At 44.8% G+C, this 17,023-nt stretch overlaps 1 protein-coding gene across 7 annotated transcripts in view; it reads right to left on the reverse strand.

Moving 5' to 3' along the window:
- Positions 1–878: 878 nt before the first annotated feature.
- Positions 879–17,023, reverse strand: part of KCNJ16 (potassium inwardly rectifying channel subfamily J member 16) — a 39,828-nt gene continuing 23,683 nt past the window's right edge. For 3 of the 7 annotated variants that reach the window (XM_059486003.1, XM_059486000.1, XM_059486001.1), the window contains 3 exons: positions 5,989–6,462; positions 1,562–4,929; positions 879–1,440 (listed from right to left, as the gene is read on the reverse strand). In XM_059486003.1, the coding sequence (XP_059341986.1) occupies positions 4,065–4,929; positions 5,989–6,407 (1,284 nt within the window). In that variant the 5' untranslated portion in view covers positions 6,408–6,462 and the 3' untranslated portion in view covers positions 879–1,440; positions 1,562–4,064. Of the gene's footprint in view, positions 1,510–1,561; positions 4,930–5,988; positions 6,463–17,023 lie in introns of all 7 variants that reach the window. The other 4 variants (XM_059486005.1, XM_059486006.1, XM_059486007.1 and 1 more) reach the window with 4 other exon arrangements.

A 17,023-nucleotide genomic window follows, 5' to 3' on the forward strand; every position in this document is an offset into this window, starting at 1 on the left:
AATCATGAGTCAGGAGGCCACTGCAGGGTGGTTTGTTGGAATTTTGCTTCAGCTGGTAAATTTTGTGGAAAGTCAGGGATGGGGTGAGCGACTTTCACACAGAAACTCCAATTCCTGCCTCTTAGGGGTGGCTGGGAAGGAGCTGCTGAAGCTCAGCTTCAGGAATTGGCTTTTGGAAGAAGCCCCAAGGAGATGTTCAAGGCTCTGGAAGAGCTGGAAGGTCGTGTTGTTTCACCATGGAACTGCCCAAAATATATCCAGGTTATTCCCTTTGGGCTGGTGGGAACTTTCCTCCAGTTTATTCGGAATGACTGGAGGCTCAGGTTCCTGCTGGGGATGCACTTTCTGTTCCTTTGGTTGGGTTTTTGGGAGTCTTCTTTGCTTTTTTATCGCTCAGCCCTACAATGGGCATGGAAAAAAAATCCCTGGGTAATCCTCATTGAGAAAGAGGAGATGGGGGAGGAAGAGCCTCCCTCTCATTGATCCTACTTATCTATTTATCCCATTTTTCCTTTGTTTCCAGTGTCCTGCAGGAACCTTTTTTAGGGAGGAAGGGTTGAGGACTGGCTCTACCAGAACACAGAGCCCACCTAAAAATAAACCTGGAGAGGAGAAGCTTCCAGAGAAACCTCAGAGCCCCTTCCAGGGCCTAAAGGGGCTCCAGGAGAGCTGGAGAGGGATTTGGGACCAGGGATGGAGGGACAGGACAAAGGGAATGGCTCCCGCTGACAGAGGGCAGGGATGGATGAGGAATTATGGAGAAATTATTCCCTGTGAAGTTGATGAGCTCCTGTCACAGGTTGCCCAGAGAAACTGGATATGGAAGTTTAAAACTTGTAGCTGAAGAGAAGAAAAGCCCAATGTGCTCTCACAAGGTGTGTGGCAGAGGAATGTTCTTTATTTTGATGTCTTTATTCATAAAAAAAAAAAAAAAAAACAAACAAAAAGGAAGAACTGCATGCATTGCTATTCATCATTATTATACATTGTGTTTGTATTGGGATAAATGAAATTAAAGTAACAAACAGGAAAAAAAAAAAAGCCAGGCTGGTTGGGAGCAGCATGGGCTGGGATCAGAGGCTGGAGATAAAAGTGGAAGAAGATATAAAATGTTTTTTTATGAATTAACATGCCTGGGAGAGAAGTTTCTTCCTGACCCAGGCACACCTTACCAGCCACACTCCCGTGTTTGTATTTATCATTTGCATCTCTCTGTGCCAGAACACACAGGACAAATCCCTAAATCAGGCTCCTGGTGCTTCCACTTCCAGCAAAGCCATTCCAAAGGAAGATTTTTATTTTCCAGAGGACCACAGGGAAGAGAACTTGGGGAGGGAAAGGCAGCTGAGCTCCTGAGCTTCACAGGGGGAGCTGCACCTGGAATTGGCACCTTGGGAAGGAATTGGGGCATTTGGGTCACAATTGGCACCTTGGGAAGGACTTGGGGGCATTTTGGTCACAATTGGCACCTTGGGAAGGAATTGGGGGCACTTTGGTCACAATTGGTACCTTGGGAAGGAATTGGGGGCATTTTGGTCACAGTTGGCACCTTGGGAAGGACTTGGGGGCATTTTGGTCACAGTTGGCACCTTGGGAAGGAATTGGGGCGTTTTGGTCACAGTTGGCACATTGGGAAGGAATTGGGGTGTTTTGGTCACAATTGGCACCTTGGGAAGGAATGGGGGTGTTTTGGTCACAATTGGCACCTTGGGAAGGAATGGGGGCATTTGGGTCACAATTGGCACCTTGGGAAGGAATGGGGGTGTTTTGGTCACAATTGGCACCTTGGGAAGGAATTGGGGCGTTTTGGTCACAATTGGCACCTTGGGAAGGAGCAATTGCTCCCCATCTTTCCCAAAAATGGGAAAGCATTAAATAAAAGCATCCCAGTCAGGATCTGAGGGCAGTGGAAGGGTTAATTCCCATGTCTGGAAGGTGATATTCTATTTTACTCAATCCCAATGGTGTTTTTTTCCAACACCACAGAAAAGTACAGAGACCCTTCCACATTTTCCTACATTTTCCTACATTCCTTTCCATTTTTTCCTAGACTATTTCCCCCATGTCTGCCAGTGTTTAAATCCAGGATACAAGAAGTTGGTTTTTACTGCACTTATAAGTGGTTGCTGCTGATGAATCAGCACATAAAAGAGGCTAATTAATGACTGTTGGAATAACTAACACCCCCCAGGCTTCAGTTTTACCTAAAGGGATCATATTTATCCAGAGACAAGTGCTAGCAAAAGAGAAATACATTAAAATAATCCAGCAATCCTACTACTACACGGAGTAAATTGCAGGGGGAAAAAAAAACCCAACAAAACACTTAGCAAGCTATTTTTTCTTCATTAAACGTGATGAGCTCATAAAAACCCAATTAATTAGTCAGAGTGATGTGAGTGACTCGTCAGAGCTAATTTTAGCAGCCTAAAGTTAGCCAGCATTTCCACAGCGGCCATTTCATCTCCTTCAGCAATAAATGGAGAGGGATGAACACTTCCAGGAAAAACTCATCCTGCTGCCCTCAACTCCCCAAAAACCTGGGGAAGGAGGAGTGAAGTCCCCTGTGTAGACAGAAGAGCTCCAGGAGCCACAGAGAGCAGCCAAACACTGAATTTCTTGGCTGCTAAGAGCAGGTGAGACCAACCCCCCAAGCTCCAATATGATTATTTTACGTTTGCAGGATAATTAAACACAATGCAAATGAACTGCAATCATCAGGGGGCAAAAAGCATGATGAGGCATTGCTCACTGGATAATTACAGAGATGTGCAGAGCAGGAACTTCCACGTCACAGACACCTTCAGAGCGTTTTCCTTTTTTTCCCAGTTTGAGCCCACAGAGGAGTTGCTGGATTTCTCCGTGAAGGATCATTTTCACACAGCCAGCTGAGACAAGCCTTTTTCATTTTGACAAAATTACCCTGTTTGCTCTCCAGATTGATCCTTGTCTTTGCAAGGAAGTGCAATACGCTAAAAAGAAAAGCGAAATGAAATGAAAGAAGATTTGATACAAAATATTGCACAGCTCACTCCAGGCATGATCTTCTCCTCAAGGCTCAACCTGATTTGGCTGATTTAAAACTGGAGGTCTTGTTTTGATTTAATTTTTTTTTTCTGACCTCCTGCATCCCTCCAGCTGCTGAGGGAGCAGCACCTCAGGGAATGGCTCATGATTAGGGAATGAAAGCTCTCCAGGGTTTTATTGTGGATCCCACAGGACTGGGCAGGGTGTGAACACAGGGTGTCCAAAGCCTCCCAGGAGCACTGGGGTCACTTATTCCCTTGTCCTACAAAGAACACCCCCATAGATTCCACAGAGGAGCTCTGGGATTCCTACACCTGAGGAATCATTTGTTGGGATAATGGAGCTTCAGAGCTTCCTGGAGAAACTGGGAATGGGCGTTCCAAACCTGTGAGGCAGCTTTGAAACCCCTACCCAGAGGGCCCAGGGCATGGTTTGTGTGCCCTGCTGAGGTCATTCTGGGCATGGCCAACCCTGGTCCCTGCAGGGGAAGAAAGTTCACAGAGGGTTTGCTCGAGGGGCTCTCTTGGCATCCCAAGTGGCAGCTGCTCCCTTGTGCCCACAGCTGTCCCTGGGGCGTCACTTATTCCCTTGTCTTACAAAAAACAGCCCCATAGATTCCTCAGAGAAGCTCTGGGATGAGGCTCCACCTGAGGAATCGTTTGTTGGGATAATGGAGCTTCAGAACTTCCTGGAGGGACTGGGAATGGACTTTCCAAACCAATGAAGACCCAGGGCATGGTTTGTGTGCCCTGCCAAGGTCATTCTGTGTCCCTGGACGTGGCCAGTCCTGTGAAGAAAGTTCACAGAGGGTTTGCTCGAGGGGCTCTCTGGGCATCCCAAGTGGCAGCTGCTCCCTTGTGCCCACAGCTGTCCCTGGCAGCCCAGCCCATTGTGACAGGGTGTGACAATGTGTGACAGTGTGGGCACGCTGTCAGCAAGGTCTGGGATACAAATACTGCTGCACACGAGTTCATTGTTTGCATCCAAGGAGCTACGAGGGGACAGTTTGTTGGGAGGGGTTCCAAGGGCAGGAAAAGTCAGATTTGGGACTCTATGGAGAGCCTGCTCAAGGTCACAGCTGCTTTCCTGTAGGAAACATCTCCAGGAGGCTCGCTGGGAGCTGTCACCGGCTCTTCAGGCTCCTCACAGCTGGTGACGAGAGCAACAGCGCTGTGGGACTTTTGGCTGTACTTGATCTCCAGGGCTGACTTCTCCGCTTGCTTCTCCTGCGTCTTCTCGGCGCGGTTCCACTCCTGCTCCTTCTGCTCCAGCTGCATGGCGCTGCAGTGAGGGGCGTACACCTCTGTGGTCTCCTCGAACTGCAAGCAGTCCACCTTGTAGTACTTCTTCTTGACGTGCAGCACGTCGTTGAACCTGTGGCCCCACAGGATCTCCCTGGGCACGTAGGAGCTGCGCGACTGGTGGGAGGTGCCCGTGGAGTCGCCCGTGTAGACAAACGTCACCAAGATCTCAAAGTTGTCCTTGGCCAGAGCTTTGCGGTCCAGGCCGTACAAGGGGCTGTCGCTGTCGATCTCGTGGACGACGGTGACGGGCGTGACCAGGATGATCTGGTCGTTGAGCAGCTTCAGGTCGCGGTACTCCATGGTCATCCTGCCCTCCTTGTCCTCCCTGTAGCGCAGCAGCTGCGCGCGCACCGAGCCCTCCACCATGTGGTTGGGCCGGAAGTCCCCGATGCGCCACATCAGGCAGAATTTGTCATCCCTCAGCCCGACCACGGCGTAGTAGCTGAAACGGATGGTCTGGGCCCTCTTGCGGGCCGTGGCCATCTTGGCCAAGGCCGCCCCGATGATGAAGGTGTCGATGATGCAGCTCAGCACCGACTGCAGGATCACCATGAGGATGGCAAGCGAGCACTCCTCGGTCACGCAGCGGTAGCCGTACCTGTGGGGGCACATTCAAGTTAAATGGTGGTCTTTGTAACCTTTGGAAACCAATGGAAACCTTTGTAACCTTTGGAAACCAATGGAAACCTCTGTAAAGGTTTCTTTTTAAGTGAACCGAGGGGGGGAATTGTGGGAATCCATAAAATTAGTGGAGTTTGGGAAAGCTGCAAAAGGCACGCCTCAGAGACAGCAGAACTGTGATTGGAGCTAAGCAGTAGCTATGAGATTGGTCAGCAGAAAAATTATGTAAGAAGTAGAAAAGGACAAATCAAATGGTAGAAAAAATATGTAAGAAGTAGAGAAGTAAGGACAAATATTCTGTATATTAATGCTTGTCTAGAATAACTAGACAAGTGAACCAAGAGGGGGAATTGTGGGAATCCATAAAATCAGAGGGGTTTGTGTCACAGACATGTTTTATGGAAAATCCTTTCCTTAGGTTTTTTTTCTCCTGAGAAGCTGAGAGGCCTCAGGAACAAAATGTAAATAATAATTATCTGCTGCTGTGGAATGCAACAGGTGCATCCTTGATTGGTCCATGTTGGTTGTTTCTAATTAATGGCCAATCAGTTATCTGGCTCGGACTCTCTGAGATGGCATCTTCCCATTGTCATAACCATGTAATGAGACTAATGCTGGACAATAAAACATCTCAAGGTTGTTCCTAGCAGTCCCATCCCATTTGTGATTTGTACAGAGCCCCCAGCCAGCAATGGAAAATGTACAATTTATTCCAAGCCTGCAATCCTCCCCTGAAGTATCATCCATCTGTAATCCCATTGGCCCAAGTCTTATTCCGTGCCCACTTTGAATCTCCCTGTCAAGCTGTGGGAGGCAGACCAGGGTCTCTTGGCCCTTTTCTCCCTCTCTCCCCCTCCCTCCCCTTCCCCTCTCCACCCTCAGAAACCCCAATATTGGGGATGGGACCCCCAATAAACCCCCATTTAATGAGCCCCCTCAGAAGCCGTGTGGAGCCTCCTTGCCAGCCTGCTGCTACCAGAGAACAAACAGCTTATGGGGACTCCTCGGGGACACTCCAACGAACAACAGCTCATACCCAATGGTGGTCTGGGTCTCCAGGGAGAACAGGAAGGCTCCTGTGAAGCTGTGCACATTTGCCACACAGGGGGTGACCTCCTCCTCATCGCTGAACAGGTCCCCGTGCTGGACGGCGATCAGCCAGAACACCAGGCCGAAGAACAGCCACGAGAGCACGTAGGACAGGGAGAAAATCACAAACATGTGGCGCCACTTGATGTCCACCAGCGTGGTGAAAATGTCCACCACGTAGCTCTCCCACTCCCCGAAGATGTGCTTGAAGTAGACGTTGCAGCTGCCATCCTTGTGCAGGAATCTCCTCTGCTGCCTTTTCACCTCCTTTTCCGCGCTGTCCCCGCAGCTGCCGCGGTAACTGACCTTGTTCCCCTGGATATTTACGGGCCTGTAGCAGCCACTTTGGTCATTCATCTTCCTCATCTCTGCCTCAGCTTACAGAAGGTCCCAGGGGTTGTTTGCTTTGTTCATTGGAAATCTGTGAAATAAAGGAGAAAGTCTGTTTTTAGTTGGATTTCCAGATCTGATTCCATTTACGCCTGGAGGTGGATGGAGCAAAAAAGAACCACTGCAGACGCAAGGACTGCTCCCAGGACTTAAGTTAACCTCTCTTAGTTTTGTTAAAACTTGTATTTCTCAGAGCCATTTGGCATTGCTCAGTGGACACTGCCCCAGGTGAGCTTAAAATCACCATCACAGGTAAGTTTTGGAAGGGTACAGGCTGTGACATCCATCACACAATTTTGCTCAAAACCAGGCCTGGAAATGTGGCACAGCTACAAATTCAACCAGTTAGAAATGTCCTTATCAACCCTAAAATTTGGTCTGTAGATGAAAAGAGAAATCCAATCCTTTGTGGTGACCCTGTTGTGAGTAACTCCTTTAATGATCCCATGAAGCAACATTAAAAGCATGACAAGCTCCCCTGAGAAGTCACAAATGGCACAAAACCACTTAAATTTGGCCAAATATTGGAGATAATTAATTGCTTTTTGCAATTTTCCTTGTTTTCCTCCACTGAGAAAAAAAATATAGGGAAATCCTCTTATTTAGAGGTAAAACTTCAATCACATAGGCAGGGAAATTCAGTGCTGGTGTGTTTTAACCAAAAAATGTATCAAACACACGATCATCCATCATTATTTATGTTCCAGAAAAACCTGCTCTTGTGAAGTGAACTTGACTGAGCTGGTGCTACAGAGACATGTTTGTTCAATTTGGAGAAAATTATTTACATTTCAAATGAAAAAAAGAAACCCCTCTGAGGTCCTGGAAAGCCTCTGAAATCCTTCATCAAGGCAAACAAAAAATATCCGGCTGCCAAAAATATTTAAATCTTGATTAATGAGTTTGGAACAAACAGGGAGGGTGTTCATGGAAGTTGTGGGTGACACAAATTTAGGAAGTGATGTGGATTAGGAGATTCCTCTGTCAGAGCAGAGAGGAACTGAGCAATGCCAGTCCTGGGCCATATTCAGTGACCAAGAACAAGAATTATGTTAGAAATTGAGATCTCATCACCTGAAATCCAATAAAAACTATGACATTTAAAAAGGCAAATCCTTTTTCTTCAAGTCTCCAGCTCATTTCATGACATCCCAGCCATTAACACACAAACCAGCCAGAAGTGATGGGGACACAGCAGAAAAATTCCAATTTTTTGCTAGTTTCATGCCTCTAACTCATATTCTTAAAGGAAAACAAAATAAATAAAAAAAAAAAAAAAGAAAAACCAAATCTAATATTTTTGTGGGAAACCTGTCATTATTCTTCCAGAAACTGCAAGGTTTTGATGGAAAAATGACAAGCCCTTTTCCCATCTTTAAGATGGTTTCAGAGTTCGGATGTAGGTTTTCAGTGGAGCCAAGAAACCCATGGAAAATGAATTTAAGAAGAGCAAATTTCAGAAAAACCAACTTTCCTAGGGGAATTCTTTTCCTCAGGTCCTCACTCCCTTCAGCTGAGCAGAAATGACTGCACACACTTTCAGGCAGAGGAGAGTCAGGCCCAGGAGTGTAAAATATATTGGATGGACTGGATTAACAACCCAAAAACTCTCCCCTCTTCCAAGGAACAATGACAAGCATGCAGAGACATTCATCCAAAAACACTTAAAAGCCAAACATAGTTTCCATTTCTTTTTTTTTTTCTCTTTTTTTTTTCCAGTCTAGAAATGAATGTGACATATGGTGTCGTAGCCTCAGAATGTGGCCTTCATTAAAAAACACAACATTAATGTTTCCAAAAATACTTCTTGGAATAGGGTCTTTGGAAACATTCATATGACTTGCTTTGCTCGGAGTTTTAAACAAACACTGCAGCCTGCTCTGTTGAAGACCCAACATTTTCAAACTTGTCTTTAACAACAAACAAAAACTGGAAACTGTTGAGGGTTTGGTTCTTTGGTTGTTTTTTTTTTTTTTTTTAAGGGACCTCATAATGTGAGGTGTGAAAATGAAGGGAACTGCAATCAGGAGCCAATGCGACCTTAAATAAAAATATTTGTGGGGCTTTGTGTTGAGGGGCAGCTCCAACCTCTCTTGTCTGACAGGGGCAGGACCCAGGGAATGCTGGAGTTGGGTCAGGGAAGGTTTTGTTGGATTTTGGGAACAGGTTCTTCTCTCAGAGAGTCCCCAAGGAATGGGCACAACCCCGAGGATGCCAGAGCTCCAGGAGGGTTTGGACACCTCTGCCAATGATGCCCAGGGAATGGGCACATCCACAAGGGTGCCAGAGCTCCAGGAATGTTTGGACACCACTCCTAAGGGTGCCCAGGGTGGGATTTTGGGGTATCAGGGCCCCAAAATCGTCACTAGATGATCTTTCATCCTCCCAACTCAATATCCCATGATTGTTGTGCTTTTCTTATTGATTGCTTCAAACTAGAGTTCATTGAAAATACTCCTAAACGCCCCAGGACTCTAAAAGGGACTCAAATTTAGGAGTCAAATACTCCTAAATGGATCCCACTCTCTGTTGTCACCATCAGAAAATCTTCACATTTGCAAAATTGTGTTTCACTTTGGATTTTGGTGGGGAGAACCTTGGGTGGTGGCACACACAGCAATGGGGTAAAGGCCACTCTGATTTTCTGGTCATCTGCCACAACCAGGAGACAATTTTGATGTGGAGATGACTTTTGGGAATTCTGACTTTACACAGGGTTTGTCCTAAGCACAAGTTGTAGCTATTGAAATACTCCAGTGGATGTCTGAGATGAGTTTTTGGCTGGTACAGGAAGCCAGGGAACAGGTTGGGACTTCCCAAAACAATCCAAAGTAAATCTGCAATAAAAAAGGGAATGTGATGTAGAGCTCCCTAAAGCAAAATCAAAAATCGAGCCCTGGAGATGGATGGAGCAAAAAAGAACCAGTGCAGAGCAGGGCTACCAGACAAGGATTGCTCCCAGGACCTGGGTTAAGCTTTCTTGGTTTTGTTAAAACTTGGATTTCTCAGAGGCATTTGGCATTGCATAGTGGGGACTGCCCCACTAAAACCTTAAATTACACAGTGGGGACTGCTCCAGGTGACCCAAAATCCCAAATTACACAGTGGACACTGCCCCAGGGGATCTAAAACCCCAAATTACACATTGAACACAGCCCCAGGTGACCCAAAATTCTAAATTACACAATGGACACTGCCCCAGGTGGCCTAAAATCTCTGGAAAGAGCCTCCTCAGCCACTCCTGCCCAGTATTTTGGGTGTGTTTAAACATAATCCAAACCTGCACTTTTCCAGGCCACCTCTCCAAGTCCCTCAAGTGGAATAATAATAACAATAATAATTAATAATCATGTATCATAATTAATAACTCTCTGACACTGATGTAGCTCAGAACATTCATGTCCAGGCCCACCTTTGGGTGCTCCTGGATTATGTGAATCAAATTATTTTCCTGGATTATGTAAATCAGTTTTAGGGTCTGTCCCTCGTTCCTGGGGACACCATGGAGCAGAAATGTGATTTCCCTGTCCCAGAGCAGCCCAGGGAGTTTGGGAACCCAGCTGTTTGTCCCTCTGTTGCAGAACATTCACAAAAATCTGATTATCACCAAATTATTACCAAGGGCCACAGAGTCCCAGCCAGACTGATGACCTCCAACCTCAGAGTCGTTTCAAAAGCCTGATTTTCCAAACTGGGAAATATTTGACACATCCCTAAGAAAGCCCCACGATTCCATGAGAGGTCCTGTTACCTGGTAAAGATTAACAACGGGGGTGGGGAAGGGTTTAAAAGCATTCTCTACTCACTAAAGCCCAGGGATCTGCTGTTGCAAATGACTCAGATGTTGCCAGGAAGCGTTTTCACCTTCCTCTAACACTGACACTTAAACCCTCCCCCTTTTCTGCCTTGCTTTTACTTTCTGTGGGTTTTTTCCTGGATTTCTGGGCATGTTTGTGCACATCTTGAGCCTCCCCTTGCACTGCAGCACAGCTGAAATGGTTTTTTTTTTTTTTGCTCTCTGTTCTTATAAATGTATTTCGCCCCTTCAAATGAAAGTTTTTCAGAGATAAAAATAAAGCAGCCAAGCCAGGCAGGGTGGTAGGAAGGCAGAAACAGAGAAAACTCAGAAGATTTATTTAAATGGCAGAAACAGAGAAATCTCAGATTTATTTAAATGGCAGAGAGTTGTTCTAAAGAATAAATGTATCAGAGTTCTGAAACCAGAATAATTGTTAATTATTTAAACCAAGGCCAGGGTTTTACTGTGCTGGATCCTGAAATGCTCAGGGAGATACAGAAGTGCTCCAGAGATCTGTGTTCAGGGGCCTCCACACTGAACGCCCAAACTGATAACACTTTAAAAACTTCACCCCAACCAGACACGGGAGGAAATTCCTGTATTTCAAAGGTCATAAAGGAGTGCAGTGGCACAACCAGGAACAAACCCAGCACCGACTTTTACCCATTGAAGAGCTGCCACAAAGCAAACACCAGCAGGAGCAGATTTTCTTATCACATTTCTATTTTCATGTGGTTCCTCTTGAGCTGTGCCAGAACAACTCCAACTCCTGATTGTCAGAACAGTCAATCCAAAGCCTCGAGCATCAAGCTGAGCCTTTCAAAGACTTCCACTGGATATAATTGTCAATTTAATCCCGATATGTGGAGTTCAGGGCTCAGTGTTTTGTGAGGATAATCCCTCTTGCACCGTAACCTAATACCTAACAAATTGCTGCTACACCCCTTTTATGACTCCCTTTTCCCATTGTGTAAACAATAGGGGTGAATTTTTGTTCGGTGACAACTTCACTCAACAGCCTGTTTGTAAAACATTAAGCAAAACAATGTGAAGATCTGGCTTCCAGGATAATTCTGTTCTGAGATCAAATCAAAAAGAAAACAACCCCAAACCTCCAAATTAAACTGGGTCTCTCTTAAATTGGTAATAATCCCTCTCACCCCACACTCAAAGTAGTGTTCCTCTCTCTCTTTGCAGTGTTGCTTTAGCAATCACCTCAGATTTCTGCTTCATTTTGGAAATGATCTGAAAGGTTTCCAGTTTTAGTCATTGTTGTGTAACCCTGGAAGGGTTTCAGCTCCGAGACCACAAATGTGACAAGTCAGAACCTTCAGGGCTGCTTTGGGATTGGCTCCAAGGCTTGTTCCTTAAAAAAAAATCCACCACCCACAAAACCTAAATAAACCCATTGTAGGACACCTTAAGGCCCTTCCTTTCCTTCCCTTCCTTCCTTCCTTCCTTCCTTCCTTCCTTCCTTCCTTCCTTCCTTCCTTCCTTCCTTCCTTCCTTCCTTCCTTCCTTCCTTCCTTCCTTCCGACACTTCCTTCCGACACTTCCTTCCGACACTTCCTTCCGACACTTCCTTCCGACACTTCCTTCCGACACTTCCTTCCGACACTTCCTTCCGACACTTCCTTCCTTCCGACACTTCCTTCCGACACTTCCTTCCTTCCTTCCGACACTTCCTTCCTTCCGACACTTCCTTCCTTCCGACACTTCCTTCCGACACTTCCTTCCTTCCGACACTTCCTTCCTTCCTTCCGACACTTCCTTCCGACACTTCCTTCCTTCCTTCCTTCCTTCCTTCCTTCCTTCCTTCCTTCCTTCCTTCCTTCCTTCCTTCCTTCCTTCCGACACTTCCTTCCTTCCTTCCGACACTTCCTTCCTTCCTTCCTTCCTTCCTTCCTTCCGACACTTCCTTCCTTCCTTCCTTCCTTCCTTCCTTCCTTCCTTCCTTCCTTCCTTCCTTCCTTCCTTCCTTCCTTCCTTCCTTCCTTCCTTCCTTCCTTCCTTCCTTCCTTCCTTCCGACACTTCCTTCCTTCCTTCCTTCCTTCCTTCCTTCCTTCCGACACTTCCTTCCTTCCTTCCTTCCTTCCTTCCTTCCTTCCTTCCTTCCTTCCTTCCTTCCTTCCTTCCTTCCTTCCTTCCTTCCTTCCTTCCTTCCTTCCTTCCTTCCTTCCTTCCTTCCTTCCTTCCTTCCTTCCTTCCTTCCTTCCTTCCTTCCTTCCGACACTTCCTTCCTTCCGACACTTCCTTCCTTCCGACACTTCCTTCCTTCCTTCCGACACTTCCTTCCTTCCTTCCTTCCGACACTTCCTTCCGACACTTCCTTCCGACACTTCCTTCCGACACTTCCTTCCTCTCTCTCTCTCACTCTTTTTGCTGCAAAGGGACTTTTCCTGCTGCTCACAGCCAATCCTTCTGCTTCCCATCTGCCCTCCCACTGTCTCAGGGTGCTCCAAATCCAGCCTGGCCTTGGACATTCCAGGGATCCAGGGGCGGCCACGGCTGCTCTGGGCACCTGTGTCAGGGCATCCTCATCCCACAGCCAGGAATTCCTTCCCCAAATCCCATCCAACCCTGCTCTTGGTCAGTTTGAGCCAACTGATTATCCCGGAATATTCCAACATTCCTGTGCCCCTTATCCTGGGATATTCCAATATTCCTATGCCACTTATTCAGGGATATTCCAACATTCCCGTGATCTTTATCCATGAATATTGTAATATTCCCATGCACTTTATTCCAGGGATATTCCAATATTCCTGTGCCCAGTTATTCAGGGAAATTCCAGCATTTCTGTGCCCCTTATTCAGGGATCTTCCAATATTCCTGTGGCACTTATCCAGGAATTTATTATCAATTTATTATTATTATTATTATTATTATTATTACTATTATTATTATTATTATTATTATTATTATTATTATTATTATTTTATGGTTTTAAATTTATATTTTTATATGTATTTAATTTATATTTTTAAATGTATGTTTTAATTTATGTTTCAATGGATTTTGAATTATTAGATAGATGTACATAATATATTTTATTTTAAATGTTATATTTATGTTTATGTATCAGTAAAATAAAATTTGTTGTTTTTTTAGAGTTATTGTTTATATGTATTTTTATATATGTTATATTATATTTATATGTGTTATATATTATTTATACATGTTTTATATATGTTGTATTTATATATATTATATATTACTTATATATAATCAGTAACCAACCTGTTCCTTAACTCTGCAGGCCCCTGGGCTTTAATGCAAATGAGCTGTGAGGCAATCAAACCCCAGTGCCAGCCTAATTAGCAATTCCTGCTCCCCTGGCTCAGGGTGTCTGTCCTGATGCCCATGGAAGCTCCATTCCCATCCTTCTGCAGGTTCCACCCCACACTGCACCTCAGGGATTTCTCTCATCCCCAGAAAATCCATCGAGGAACTTTCCCCCCCCTTTGTCCCAGGAGCGGGAGAACAGTTTGTGGCAGCTGTGAATAGCCATGATGTAATTAATGAATTAATGTAATCAGCAGTGGGTGAGTGGCAGGCCAGGAACAATGGCAGGGTGAGATCAGAGAGTGCTGAGCACTCATTTCACAGAGCCCCAGCTCTGGTGCTGCTGCCGTGTCCCTTCCCAGCACACAGCATTATTTATGGTTATTTGTGAATTATCTGGGATTGTGAGGGAGGGCAGGAGCTGATATTCCAGGAGGGATCTTCCAGGGACAGCTTCCCTAACGTCACCGAGCAGCTCTGCTTCCTGAGCTCTCACAGCAGCCCCTCTCCTTCCTGTTTGCTGCTCACTGGGCACACACGGCCTGGGGCCATGGCACTGCCAGCTGGGCCCTGAACAGGGGAATGCCAGCATCCCTGGGCACCATATCCAGCAATGTTCCAATGTTCCTGTGTCCCTGATCCAGCAATATTCCAGCATCCCTGGGACCCTTATCCAGGGGTATTGCAGCATTCCTGGGCCTGTTTTCCAGGAATAATCCAATATTCTTGTGCTCCTTACCCAGGGATATTCCAACATTCCCATGCCTGTTATCCAGGAATATTCAATATTCCTGTGCTCTTTATCCAGAAATACTCCAACATTCCTGCACCCTTTATTCAGGGATATTCCAATATTGCTGTGCCCCATAATCAGGAATATTCTAATATTCTCGTACCCCTTATCCAGGGATATTCCAAAATTTCTGTGCCCCTAATTCATGAATATTTCAATATTCCTGTGACACTTATCCATTAATATTCCAACATTTCCTGTGCCCTTTATCCAGAAATATTCCTGTGCCCTTTATCCAGGGATATGCCAACATTCCTGTGCCCCTTATCCATGAATATTTCAATATTCCCATGCCACTTATTCAGGGATATTCCAATATTCCTGTGTCCCTTATCCATGAATTTTCCAACATTCCTGTGCCCCTTATTGAGGTGTGTAGATGTGACCAATGTATATAGCTAGAAGAATCTAAAATAAATTAAGCATAGGGGTTGTTTTAAAGAGGATTTTCCCTCCCTGTGACTCGCACAGAGGCCGATTTGTGCCCCTCAAGGCCTGGGACAGAGCTCTGAGTGTGAAATTCCTGACTGGAGTTCTTGGTGTGGAATTTTCCCCCAGCCCTGCTTGTGCAGGAGCTCCTGGATGGGAATCCCGAGCTGTTTGCCACCAGGCTGCTCAGCCAGCCGTGTTTTTCCTGTTCTGCCTCTCCAGGCAAACAGGGTGAGAGAGGGAGCAGATCTTATCAGGGCCCATGTTAACAAAAATACATCAAATACAAACCTGCTACACTGCAAGTGTCAACACTCCACACACACACACAAAAATGATATCTAAACTGCACTCGGGTTGATTTTATTGCCAAGGCAATTCCCAAAGATTGTTTTGAGAGACAACTTTTCTGTTTGGCCTCACAGGTGCTGTGGGCCTGTGAAATAAATCTCTTTCTTATTTATTCCACAATATCATTACAGGGGTGCTGTCACCAGAGAGAAGAGCGTGGCTAAAGAGAATTTCACCCTCTGGTTTGAAATTTACTGCCCTGATTCAGGGCAGTTGGATAAATGATCGGCCATCAAAATTAAATTAAATTCAAGAGTGATGTACACAGCCTCAGTGGGAGATTTATCTTATCCTGTTTTGTATCCTGTATTTTTCATGGGTTGTTTTTACTCCTCGCTGAATAAAATGGAATTACAGCATGACTTGCTCAGAGCCAGATTCAAACACAAATCCAGAGGTGATTAACGAAACCCCAAATCACTCCCAAGGCCTGCCCAGCCCCAAATCATGAGCTCAGGCTGGTGGCATTCCTCTTCTGGAACATTCCACGTGGTGCCAAGCTCCATCAGCTCAGGATGAGAGGAACCTTGGGAAGTGAAGTCTTTGAAAAACACAAAGTGGTGTTTCCCACAGGAAAAAAAAAAAAAAAAAAGAAAAAACCCCAAAACATCATTAGGGTGTCTTAATCTTAATTTGGGAGCAACCTCAAGGCTGATCAAGGGAGGGAAAGATTGAATTAAGGAGAATAAAAAGAGACCTCAGAGGTGCTGGAACAATGCCAGGAGTTCTGGAACAAAGGGAAAATGGTCTGAACAAAATAATGGCCCCAAAAAGCCCTGAGGATGGGCTGATGTCTGTTTGGGACTACCTAGAGCAGAGGTCAGACAAAATTAAAATAATAAAAAGTGGTTATAATTATTGAAGAGCCTTCAGGTACATTTAGGGCAGACAAAGCCCATGCGAAATGGACAACAGGTCATGGGTTTTGACACTTTTATAAGTTTGGTCCATTTTGGGGGTTAATCTTCTAATTACAGCTCCAGGTAATGAAGTCATTTTCCCCAAATTTGCTGCCCCCAAATTCACTTTTGTTTCCATCTCAGGGCCTGAGGCAGTGAGGTGTCCTTGATTGCCAGGCCTGGAGAGGAATTGTTGTGTCTGCCCCAAATGGGAAAGCAGCAGCTCCCACTGTACATGGAGTTTAGAGTTACATGCTGAAGAGCTGCAGGGTTACAAATATATAAAATATATTTTATATATAAAATATTTCTATGTATATAAATATATGTAGACATATATAAATATATATAAAATACATAAAATTTTATATATAATATATAAAAGTATAAAATATATAAATAGATGAAATATTTAATATTTATACATAAAATATATGTTTACATATATAAATATTATATATATATTATATTTTATATATAAAATACAAAAATACAAAAATATATAAAATATATGAAATATATACAAATATTTTAAATATATATATATAAAATATATAAAAATATTTTAAAATATATATATAAAATATATAAAATATATAAAATATATAAAATATATAAAATATATAAATATATATAAAATATATAAAATATATAAAATATATAAAATATATAAAATGTATAAAATATATAAAATATATAAAAGCCAAAATCCTGAGGAATCAGGGCCTCCAGCCCATCCCAGAGCCGCAGGGATGCAGGGATGTCCCTGCTGCTCTCTGCACTCACCAGGACTCTGCTCCCGGTGTCTGCAGGAGCTGCCAGGGGCTCCTCCACGCCCTGACGTGTGTTGATCATTCTGATCTTGTGCCCTGGCTTTGCTCTGGGGGTGTTTTTCCAATCAGGCTGGGAGATCTCTTTGTTGTGCCGTGTAAAACGCGGCTCTGAGGTCACTGCTCACCCTCCACACCCTTGGCTGTTTATGGACAGAGCTCCGAGCCCATTTCCCTCTGGGGAGGACGCAGAGCTGGCTGTGTC

The sequence above is a fragment of the Ammospiza nelsoni genome, chromosome 19, assembly GCF_027579445.1.
Source record: "Ammospiza nelsoni isolate bAmmNel1 chromosome 19, bAmmNel1.pri, whole genome shotgun sequence".
NCBI lineage: Eukaryota > Metazoa > Chordata > Aves > Passeriformes > Passerellidae > Ammospiza > Ammospiza nelsoni.